Genomic DNA, 12935 nt, shown 5'->3' on the forward strand with positions numbered 1-12935 from the left:
CCGAAATCTAAACCAGTATTTACCAAATCTTTATGATTCCATTACAGTATGTCATTTACCTTGGTTGGTTAGCATCTATTTTTACTTGGCCCCTACAAACACTATGATATATGGCTGCCGCAGGGCTATGGCATCAATAACACACCCAAGGGTCAGTGAACCACTGTTAAAGAAGAATCAAGGACACAGCAGCAGACATACACTATCTAACCAGGTGAATTAAGCCTCCACAGTATCCTTCATGACAACTTTATGACCATGTGATGTTCCATCTGGTATTTTATATAAAAATACTCAATTTACGCCATTAAAAAAATGCAACTTCTGAATTAGTTTTGGCTCTGCTTATGTGCTGTTTGTGATGTGGGATTTTATTTTGGATTTCTCCTTCTTTTACTTGTCACTGCAAAAACAGTGCTGTATGAAAACAAAGCTATTCCAAAAATCATCATTCTTAAAATCACAGGATACTTTTCCTCATTCTGTTTGCTCCTGCAAGGACAGTATGCTAACTGCTACGCTACCGGGTAGCCAGAGCAAAGACAACAACCTGTGCAGGGCAGTAAATTTCCTGCAGGCCTGTGTGTCTTACCTTGTATCTGCGGGATGTACGGTGCCAACAGCTTGCCTCTTTTCTTCTCATAGCCCTTCTGAGTGATGTCCCCTGTACAGACAGAGACAGAGAAATACAGAGGAACAGACAGACAGAGAGAGAAAGGGGGGGGCAGAGAGATGAGTCATTAGCTCAGCTGTGCTCTGGTGATGTGTGTGTGTGTGCGCGCGTGTGTGTGTGTGAGTGCGCACAAGTGCCTCAGGATCACACTACCAGGCTGGCTACACTGGCACCACGGGGCACCAGAGGAGGGTTATGGTAGCAGGTGACCAGCTCTCACCCACTGGATGCTTCTCTCACTCACACACATACACAGGAAGTGACAATGCATTTGTGGCATGTGTTAGCTGACAGATACAGTAGTGTGGCGAATTTCCTACTGAATACTTGAATGATAACATCAACAAGGCAAGAGGCACTTAAAAGATCATTTGTCTGGTGCGCCTGGAACATTTTCCCTCGCAGTGTTTTTACCAGAAGTAAAAATACTGCTGATATCAGCATGAACTGAACCCGCCTCAGTTGTCTCCCCACACATAATTAAAAGGCAGTCTGTTAAATAAGACCTAGCTGCATGGTATTTTAATAGCCCTATTTGAAAGGAACGTCAATGTACAAGCTTTTCCAAGCCTAGAATTTAACAAGAGCAAATGAACAAAGAGGGAAATGAGGGCAGATGGAGACAGAGCGATGGAGCGAAGGTATAAGGCAAAGTTATATAGATGCAGTACAGTATTAGTTTGACTCTGCTAATTGTCTCTAGACTTGGCAAAGTGTAGCACAGACCTCGCCAGGATAACCTCATGGTGGTTGTTAAGATAGTGATGAAAAAGGTGACCATGATTTCCTTACACTGATATGAATAAACAGACAAACAAAAAACCCAGCAAACCCAGCAACACCTCTGTACTGATTGCTTGTATTGTCACTGATCTCAGAGGATGAAGTCACATCGTTATATCCATATTATAACAACCTGACAAGAAAGAAACATCAATCCTTGGGCTCATGATACCCAACATAACAATGACCTCAGTCAGCATGATGAGGTATACAGATTTTAAATTTGGAAAAACCTGGTACTGGGTCAGTAAACGTCAGGACTGGGAGCCAGTACTCTATGCCTTTAAGGTATTGACAGAAATAACATGGAAACAACTGGTTTCAAAACTTCCCCAGTCAAATGTTACCTGCATGTTTTGTACCCAAAAACAAAAAGGCTATTTGTGTGGTTTTGTGTGACTGGCACACTACCACAGCAGTTACAACTCAAACAGTGGTGTGTTGAGGTCTAGTGCGGTGTATTTGATGAATGTGGCAGTTCAGCACAGAGATGCCACCAAAATGTTCGGAAATATGGCTTAACTACACACTCATGGCATTTGGTGGCATTTTGCACAGCTGAATGCTTCATTAGTGGGTATCAAATGAAGAACAAAAGGTATCACATGAAGCACTCAATTGGTATTGCTTTAAGGGTACTGGTATTGGTACTGGTATCAGTTGAGGTATCAGAATAAGTAAAGTGGGACTGGTCCATCCCTAATCACAGAATAGATTGCATCGGCAACTCCACAGAGTATGTGATGGCCTTTTATTCCCTTTTTCCAAGAAGACATAAACCAGCAAAACACAGTATCTTTGCACTGTGACATGTAAAAGTTTCTCACAGCTAAAATCATCACTAAACAACAGTGCCACCCAAAATTCCAAAAATTGTTGAAACAACTCTGCGACCACATGGGACCCGTTCAAAAGACAGAGAAGTAGGTCACTGAATTGAGGCTGCTTGTGGTTGAATTGGGGGATGTGAGATGTCACTGTGCTTTCTGCATATCAGACAGAGTGGGCTGAGGCTGTGGGGTGGTGGCTCACTCTTTTGCAGACACAAAAGACATATTGATTCACTGAGAGAGAGGGCTGATTGACAGCACCTCGAAAACACACAAACCATGAGAATGTACACAACTATGCACCCATATGTGACCTCTCAAACAAGCTCAAACACCACTAAAGATGGATGTTTAAAAAAAAAAAAAAAAAAGGAAGGGCCTTGTGGAAAATATGCCAGTCAAAGAGCCGGGCTGGAAGGAGTGTCAAAGTCAAACAGCCACTTGACATGACATCTGCATTGTTTTGGCAGGAAGCTAGAAATGCACACAAAAGTCAACGCAAGATCTCAGTGGTTAGATTTTCCACTGAAGGTTAACACTTGAGTCCGATGAATAGGGATCCCACTGTGTGCTTTACATTGATCTCTACAGGCTCTCAGTGGGGGTCACTGGGGTAGAGGTCAAGTGAAAAAGCAATAAGTTCAATAGGGCTATCTGAACAGAACAAATTGATTCAAACCTTTCCCTTGTGATCCCATTTTTTCCATTTTACCATAGGGAATACTTTATTTTACTTGCTCCTTATTGACCGGTTTAATCTATACTAATTCATAAAAGGTATACTGCACCCACTCTGTCTTTTACCTTCCCCTAGAATAGTCATACTGGTGTTAAGTCATGCAGTTCATCTTTAGCCAGTCATATTGATACATACTTTATTTAGTTGTGTTACTCAGCATACTTTCTTACCAACATATCTTCATCAAAATATTCTTGATTTATCTTTGCTCCTCAGGCTTCTTGAACACAACAGTGTGACAGTGTGAAGGCAGGTGTTGTTGGTCACACTGTTTGCCGCGCTGCCCGCTGGTCCTGAGTCACCAGTAACAGCTGAATGCCTGCACTGTTAAAAGTCCAGGAGAGCTGGAGGCTAGCAACAATACAGCGCTGTCCACGGGCCGAGCCGGCTGACCTGACACTGACTCTTTCTGGTGATAAGTGTCTCTGTTTGTATGTGTGTACATCAGTATATGTTTGCGTGCATGCCAGCATGTCTAAGAGTGCACACCACAGAAGCCGACCAGCCTGACAACCGCACAATAGAGGGGCTATTCTCCGCGGAGGCTCCGAATTCTGGCTAGCGGCCCTGGTGGCCAAGCGGCCCCTAGCACGCACTGATCCATCAAGTTATGTCTGAGTGAAGCTAATCTTTTCATCTGAGAACAAACAGCTTTGTCATTAAATATGGAGGAATGGACTCGAGCATTCAATGGTAAACAATGACCCCTATCCCGAATCTTAAAAAGCCAAACAAAAAGTCTGAGGCATCAAAGGATCACAATATTTACTGTGTGAGTGTGTATTAACAAGTTTGCATATGCTTGCACGTTGCATATTTGTGTGTGTGTGTGTCTGCATTTTTATGTATTCACAGACAGATGCTCCACTTCCCCTCTCTGCTTTAGCTTTGAGTGCCTTCATAAGAGAAAAACAGAAGGATACAAAGGTCAATATGTGGCCTGCCGCCTGGGGAATAACAGAGGTGGGACAGGGTAGTGGGATGCAGGGAAAGAGAGTGATGGAGCGATGGATTGAGGGAAGCCTGTGCAGCATATACACCAAATTGCACAGTCACAAGGGACAAGCTGTAGCTTACAGTATATTTACAGCAGGGTGTGAACCACTTCATTTGACCCTGTCACCCTTCTACGCTGACTACAGGCTTTACCATGTAATTGAGTTGTAAAGAAAAGGGAAAGGGTGTATCTCCAAACAAGCACCTGGGGGGAGAGGAGGTGGAGTGGTCGAGTAAATAAAAAATGTGAACCAATGTGTCAAAGAGGGAGATGAACCAACCCACAAGAGGGAAGGGGGAAAGAGAGAGGGGAAGGGTGCATTTTTCATGTCATGATGGGTTAGAGAACATCACCAGGGGCTCAGCTGGAAGACTGGTTTCTCTTTCCTCATCCAGCGTCTACCTTCATCAAAACCTGCCTCCTTTGCGGCCTCCATCCTTTCTCACTCTAACCTCCTCACCTTCTCAACCCTTGAGGGCTCACTGTCCACGCATACAAAGCATTATAGTCATCTTTTGACCTCTCTTTTTAACAACCTGCAGCGGTTCTTCAGGGGTAAAAAAAACAGAGAGCAAAAGGGATATTATGTCCACATTGTGAGAGGTATTAATGCTAGTCATGGGACACAAGCAACCATCCATCTAAAGTGGCAAGATTTTATTTTTCAGAGACCAGAGGCATTTTTAACTGGCACATCATCCGATGTTGTTACCCGAAAACATTCCTCTCACCCGGCAAAGAATCCAATTTTGAAATAGAGACGGTCAATCTTGTGACGCTCTGAACAGTGACAGCATGAGAGCCCGCTGTCCTCTGCTTTGTCTTATTGACTATAATTGACTGATGGCTATTGAGTATAACTGACTGATGGCTATTGAGTGGAGCTGAGGCCCATTAGAGAATTACCTTGCATCTGCCCAGACGGAGCTCTTCAATCAGGAGGGGAATACTGAAATGCAGCACATTCCTCTACAAGCCAGCACAAACACATTAAGGAGAGATAATGAAGCTCTGAGCGGAGATGGTGAGATTGGCTATACTTAAGGTGGTGCAAGACTTACTTTAATAAGACCAGTAAAAATAACTCTCTAACAGGACAGGATTTAAACCTCCACGTGGTCACACATATTTTCTCACTTCTTTTAGATGATGCTGAAAGACAGAGAATCAATTCTTGCTCTCAACTATTCAAATATCTCCCTAGATATGATGCACACACACACACACACACACACACACACACACTCACGCACATGCAAACAGCGGCAGTGCAGAGCTCCACAATCACACGGCAATAGTTTCAATGTCTAAAGCCCTGCATCTGTGTTTTCCTCTCCTGCCGGCTGCCTATTAAAAACCAGAGCCCTGTGTGTGTGTGTGTGTGTGTGTGTCTGAGTGTGTGAATGTGTGTGAGTAGAGCAATGAGGGCAGACTGTCTATGTGCCTCCCTGACTATGAGTCAACCTCAATAAGCAACACTAGGGCTGGGAGATAATCTAGTATTATAACATATCATCCTTGTATAACTGTATTGTTTCAAATTCTTATATTGAGATATGAGAAGGGAGAATGAACAACGGTTGCAACTATTATTTCCAACACTAGTTAATCTGCCAATTACATTCTTAATTAATTATTGTCAGAAAATAATGAAAAATGCTCATCAAACTCTCCTAAATTCTCCTAAAGTGACATACTCATTAGTCTAAAATTCACAAATATTCCACCTATTATCACAGAAGACAAAGAAAACCAGCAAATCTTCACATGTGACAAGGTGGAGCCAGGAAATTTGGGGCATTTTTGTTGAAAAAAATGACTTAAACACTTAATTGATTGACAAAATAGCTGCTGATTCATTTTCTGTCGATCGCTGTCAGCTCTAAAATGAATGATGGCAAGTTAAAATTTACCAAAATCTCTATAATCTGAGATCTAAAGGTGAATATACATTTTGAATTCGTATATCAGACAATAATCATTATTTAAATATCTAGACAATGCTGTGCTAACTAGTGCAATACCAATTATGTCCATATAACAGACACTACTAATCAATAGTCCAAAATCCTTCTTTACCCTGAAATAAAACCCCTCCTGTCATTGCCACACCGCCACCCTCTCCTCCTAAGTGACAGGCAGCCAGAGAGGTGACCCCACCCACCCTTAATGTCAGTGCATGTGCCAGGCTGACCCACAACGTGCCAAAACTGCTGCCAAGCCACCAACCGAGCCGTCTGCCCTTCAGCCACAGAGAACCACAGCTAAATATTTAGGCAGGACAGCATTTGCTCTCTAGGCTCGTGTGTTGCCTCCAACAAAAGCAGATGTAGCCAGCTGTCATTTAGCATTAGCTCTCCGGCATACAAATGTTAGTTTTACGCATTTGGATTAAGCTTGATCCTAGACAGGCGCTGAAACCTTGTCTTTTCCACTGCATATTTGCTGCGGACAGTTTATTTGAGGACCAGAGGAAATCTATTTCAGGTATGCATGGTCAGCCCTGTGCATTATTCCTCTAATTATTCCAGCCCAGAGGAAATGGACGTATACCTGTGCTGCTCACAGCTTTTTCCTCACTTACGCCTGATAGATGCAGAGCAGTTATTGCTGAGAAAAAGGAGCAGGGATATGAATAGGAGGGAAAGAGAAGGATAGATGGAGAAAGAGCAGATCACCACAGATGCAGCCACATGTCTAGCTTATTAGACTGTCCACATGACAAAAAGCACTAACCGAGCTGCAGAAAAAAAAGGATTGTAGAAGTACAGTGTGCAGTGACCATATCAGACCCCTATTAAATTGTTTTAACACACAGACAGAGTCAGAATAACTCACATGCAGAAGCCAGGGAAGCAAGGAGAGCAGCGATGAGACGTCTTCAGCAGAGAGGGAGAGAGACAGATGCACAGACGGATGGAGGGAGGAGAAGAGGCCAGCGGCTCAACACAGGCAGTCAGGTCAGAGGAGGCTAACCGGCTTACAGGCAAACTCTAAGAAGTCCTGCTGTCATAAGTCAGGCCCTTCAGCATCCTTTGTTTCCTTTCATAGCGAGAGCAGGAGAATGAACGAACACCATCTCCCTCATTCACCCTTCTCATCACTCCCCTCCCTCTCTCGCCCTCTCTCAAACCCCACGCTCCCGTCCCCCCCCACCCCTTCAATCGACTGCCCCCAAACGCCCCCTCCTTCTCCTGCTCCCTCTCTCTCTCTCTCTTTCACTCTTTCCATCCCTCTCTACTCTCAGCTAAGGTCTCCACACAAAGCCAAACTAGGCTCCAGGATTAGGGTGTCAAAGCAGACCCCTGCCCCCCACCTTCCCACATACCAATCTCACACACACACACACACACACACACACACACACACACACACACACTGTACAAAAACTATAGAAAAGGCTTCGTCCGCCTGTCTCAACACGTTTATACAGGTCAAGATAGAAAGCATGCAGACCTTGTTTCACTGTAAAGAAGAAGCTACCATACGGATGCAGGAAACCACATCATTAGAGTTTATGCCTACTACAACATGACAAAGACCACAGCGGAAAAATAAAGAAGCAAAGTAATGTATATACCACTGAGGGATGGTGGACGTAACCACACCACCTGGGCAGCCAGACCAAATCTACCTAACAATATACCAATACATTGTCTCCAACTTCTAATGGCTGTAATTCTATTGTCGTCTCCGCCTCAAAGTAGCTGAGTGAAAAACGTAGCCTGTATTTAAGATACACTGAGATAAAATTAGGCTTATTGTGATCAGGAGCCTTTTGATGTGGAAGAGAACACTGCCCTGAGTTGGTTGGAGATGGAGTACTAAAGCAGTTCCAGCAGGCTTATCCCTAAAGTGTGTGTGCGTGCTTGCCTGCATGTGTGTGTGCACTACTATTTCATTTTAGAAATTAGAGACCTATTTACCCTATGGCAGTAAGTTTTAATGAATAGCTGCATATAATTACGCTCAATTATTGCTTGCTAGCACACATGCTAATGGACATGCACAAAGACTCCAGTAAACGCCCACACACAATAGATCATCTCCTCTGTTTCTAAAGACTGGGATGAACTACATGTCACCTTGGACTAGAGGGTCAATCACCTTCTGTGTATTGGCTTAAACTCTCATGATAAAGGGCTATTCACATGTTAAATACTATGAACTGAGTGGAAAAAGGAAAACCACTGTGCAATGAAATGAAGTCCAAGGGAAAAGCCTTGCAACACTACCTTTGTTGTAGTTTGAATTAAAGATGTTGCTGTTTGTCGGTTGATTGAGTGGCTGCACGACTAGCTTGATAATCGATTAATCGTTTCAGTCACTTTTCAAACGAAATTCCAAACATTTGTTTTTCTTATAATGACAGTAAACTGAGTATCTTTGGACTTTTTTTGGACTGTTTTTGTTGTGGGAAATTATAATGTGTCTATTTGCAATCAAGTGAGAAAAGTCCCACTGCAGCTATTTGACCGTTTACACCCATCCCTACAGTGCTTTTAAGGATCCTGCTGTTTGCTGTGATTGGCTAGTTCTCATCACGCTGACACATCAAGGTCGGATGCAGTTAGGGTTAGAGCAAATTCTCTGAGATTGAAGTTGTAAATTTATGATAAAAACTCGCCAATGTACTGCCAGAAAGTCAGGTGATGTATTATAAAGGGAGACAGAGTCCACAGAGAAAGTAAGACATGGTGAATGGGTTAAGTACAGGACCTTTACACAAGAAATTGGGGTTTGAGTCCTGTGTGAGTCAAGGTTTGCTTCTTAATTTTAGATTTAATAGTATAAAACTGTACACTTTGTACACCAACTTCAGCAGAATAGATTGTTCGTGTCTACATCATACTTCCATGTTCCAAGAACGACCAGGATTATATACACCCAGGGTGTTAATAGCCCAGGTACAAATAGCATTGTTAGCTATGGATGTCTGGGTGCTTGTCTCTGCCATGATGCTAAATACACTGAGGTATAAAGCCGCATTTCCGCCAAACACTTTTGGTATAGTACCCTTGGAACCGTTGCGTATCCCATACAGACATGTACCTAAACCATAGATCGGTTTAGCCTTTCCACTGCAGACAATATTCTTAAATGTAGGCTCAACAGAATGCAGTGTTTCTAGATCCACCTTTTAGTATTGGATCAGTGTGTTAGATACCTCAACAGAGATGTAATGAATAAACAGGACAGAACGGAATGGTTCTATTAATTGCAATTATGAATTAGCAAAGCCAACAAACCTGACAGACAGATACACAGGTACAGTTCATTGATGTTTTTATATTTTGTCCTGGAACATCTCCATTTTAAGTTAATGACACAAAAATTTTAATCACTGCGTCACGGTTTTATATTCTTCTAGTCACTCAGAGTATGAATTCACACAGTAGTAGGACCAGTTTCCATCGCAGTTTGACACCAGGCAAATTCATTTTAAGTCACAAACTGAACGTAGCTCCCAGCTGAACACAGCGGTGCAGCACTGTTCAATAAAGCCAAGAGATGTCATGTCACCTCAAGGCTATAACAAATATGTGACTACAGATTTATTCTTTTGTACAGCTCCAGTCATACTGCATGACATGACATGAATGCACAGTGCAGGATCATTTATGTGACACACATCCTACTGGAAGGTTAAAGACAGTCAGGGACGAGAGGAAAAAGGGTAAGTGTTGCAGAAAAGAGGGGTTGATTGAAGATGACAAGGAGCTTGACACTGAGAGCCAGCTGGAGAAACGGAGGGGGAACAGGAGGGGTGACTGGAGGGGGCTTTAGGGAGAATTTAGAGACAGAAGGGGGGATGAGGAAAGAAAAGAGAGAGGAGGAAAAAAGGAATAAGGAATAAAGGAGGATATGATTAAAAGGTAATGACTTCCTCTTCCTTTCACTAGACACACAGACACATGCTGACACACACACACACACACACACACACACACACATCCCTGATCCTAAAGCACATGGGCGTCTCACAGTCTCCATCCATCAACTGCTCCAATCACACTGTCGTATCGCTTTTAATTAAGTAGTGCCAACGAATTAGGAGACTGAACGAACCCTCCATTACTGCTTTGCTAATACATAACCCCCTCATCATATATGCACACACACACAGCCCAAAATCTCCCTCCATCCCCCAGGCTCTGTATGGCTGGTGAGCAGACAGACAGCGTGAATAATAAGACATTAGATGCAGCGCTGCCTTACTCAGGGGGCCCTGCAGCTGTGCACTGATTTGGGGAGCAGACAAGAGGAGGGGGGCCGTAATTAACAGTCACAAATAAACACTGATACTGTACGCACACACATCAAAGGCACACACACACAAACACACACGTGTGCGATGCCTGCACCAGCTCTCACAAAGAGACAGATGCAGATCATTTCAAGAGCAAATACTAAAGCAGATGAGGGATCAGGCTATCGCTCACACATGAAAACACACACATTAACAAACAAACCTCACACATTGTAGTCATTAGACTGCATGTCTGTCCTTGTGAGGACCAATTCGAGTATTAAACCTTGAATGATGGCATTTGGGAAAAGTGGGGACACTCTGGCCACTCCGCACTTGATCAAAGGGCTGTTTTCGGATTATAAGTTGATTGTTAGGATATGGTTTCTTGGGTTTAGGTTTAAGATTCAGAACTATGCAGAATATTCCTAAAAAAAACACTACATGTAAACTCATACAAAATTGATTCCTCTCAATCAAAACTTTTGACGCACTAGAGGTGTGTGGCAGTGCATTTTTCAGCTGAGACTCTGCCCTCTGCCTGTATTCTCTTATTTTCCTCTTATTTTATGTGTTTGTGACATTTATGAGCATGTACCCCCACAGCATACCATAAAACGGTAGCAATCAGGTACCAGACCATAAGCAGCAGACATCTCAATCCCCTTTTTTTGAAGGTGGGAATATTATGCCACCTTGCTGTTCTGTATATTGCTGGAAGGGGCAGAGCTTTCTCACCTTTAAGCTGGCAGCGGGGGTAGTAACAGCCCCAAACTGGCATCTGTGTAAAGGGACAGCTGGCAGGACGGGACGGTTTTGACAATGTGTTACGCGTGCAATCCACCACGGGAGACTTAGAGCAGCTACCAACAGTTAGCAGCTAACTCAATGAAGATGAAGAACAGCTGCCGAAAATGTCTGCAAATTACTCTCCTTACCCTCAGAGCAAAGGACAAAATCTGCTGCCACATAAAAGGGACGGTAAATGACTGTTCTTGCTAATTTTTGCCATTGTTATTGTTTAGAGAGCACTGCAGACACATATGTTATATGTCACACTAGAGGCTGATGCTACACACCTTTTTTTGCTGCGGCGATATCGGCATGCTAAATTCGCAGACTGGAGCGACATGGTGCCACTGTTGTTTGGTTCTGTGCAGAGATGCAAAGGCATTAAGAGAAAGGGACTTCATAGCAGCTCTGTGTTAAAGGACTTAAGAGACACAGCTCTGCATGTTCGCAAACAGCAACCAAGAATCCTGCATAGTATATCTTTACATTTAAGGTAAGGTTTAGGGTTAATTATGATGGTTAAGGTTAAGATAACAGGCGAAGGAGTCACTGTGGATCCTTGCAAATATCCAAATGTGTGTGTGTATGTGTGTAAGAGACAGAGAGAGAGAGAGAGAGAGACCTGGCTCCGGTCCAAACTGAGCTGCATGGTAACTGAGCGATGTGCTGCTATTCTGGCACTAAGCCAGAGTTTCATGATGTGTAAACAAGCGTCTCACCTTCACAGACAGCAGAAGAAATGGTCCCATCCAACATCACAGCGATTACATATCATATGGCTCAGTGAAACCGCCCTGACCAATGACAATGACAATGAAGAGCGCTAGTGCAGGAAACAAAAGACCTGATCTGTAATACTGTTGACTACATCCGATATATACAGCCTCTTATTAGTGAGTGCGATGTGTGTGGAACTGCAGTGTGAAACTGGTTATTTCAGTCTAGTTTCTCTCATTGTCTGAGTCCTTTCACGTCACCTATGTGTTAGTGTGTGCGTCTCTACGGAGTATATGTGTGATTTGTGGAGCAAGACATCTGTGTGACAGGCGTGACCAGTGTGGGAGCCTCAGAGTGAAGACTCCGCTATGAAACGCAAGGATCTGTTCACAGCCAACAAGCACAGCCGTGCCTCCAGCTACACTGTAATGGACTAACTACTGTATTTTACACGTTTGGCTCACGAGTGCCAACCTTGCTTTGCTCCCTGCCGGTTCAGTTATTTGATGGCACGCATATAAATCAGCTCAGCTGGTGGTGACAGCTTCAATGTCTCTCTTGAGCTGCAGAGAACCATGTGTGCTACTGTCATTTGGCCAACACATCCACGCTGATGGCGTCGTTACAGAGCGAGCAGAGCTGCAGTGATTAGCACATGAAGCAAGGTCTAGTGCCTAACTAGCTTCTAATAAATAGCTCAGTCGAAAACTGGACATGATAAGGAAGCTGATGTTATGTTCCCTCATTGTGAGCAGTTCTGAGAAGTAAGAAATCAAGTCAAGCAAAGTAAAACTCAATTTCACTAATGCCCTTCTTTCAGGACATCACAGCTCTATTCTCAAACTCAACAATCTAATTTGTCGTGATTCATAAGAGTCTAAAACACAGAAAGGCCTGCCCTGATGGGAAATCTCAGGCCATTGTCCAGACGCTATTCAGCTTGCTTAGCCACACATGCTGCATGCAGTCCAACTGTTTTACATTCCTCTGGGGACCTGTTAAATAACCCAAGCAGGAAACTAATGTTTTCACAGACAAAGGCTCTGATTATTAATAAAGGGATAAAAATTACACATGCTTGCTATATGTTGCCTTTTATGCACAAGACAAAAACGGATCAAAAGCCAGCCAGATCATCATTACTTCTTTTTTGT

General features: G+C 43.3%; 1 protein-coding gene across 8 annotated transcripts in view; it reads right to left on the reverse strand.

Moving 5' to 3' along the window:
• dip2a (disco-interacting protein 2 homolog A) overlaps positions 1 to 12935 on the reverse strand; it is a 110040-nt gene that overhangs the window by 48798 nt on the left and 48307 nt on the right. For all 8 annotated transcript variants that reach the window (XM_049593739.1, XM_049593738.1, XM_049593737.1 and 5 more), the window contains exon 2: positions 593 to 664. In XM_049593739.1, coding sequence (XP_049449696.1) covers positions 593 to 664 — 72 coding nt within the window. The remainder of the gene's footprint in view (positions 1 to 592; positions 665 to 12935) is intronic.

Source organism: Epinephelus fuscoguttatus, linkage group LG13 (genome assembly GCF_011397635.1).
Source record: "Epinephelus fuscoguttatus linkage group LG13, E.fuscoguttatus.final_Chr_v1".
Classification (NCBI taxonomy): domain Eukaryota; kingdom Metazoa; phylum Chordata; class Actinopteri; order Perciformes; family Serranidae; genus Epinephelus; species Epinephelus fuscoguttatus.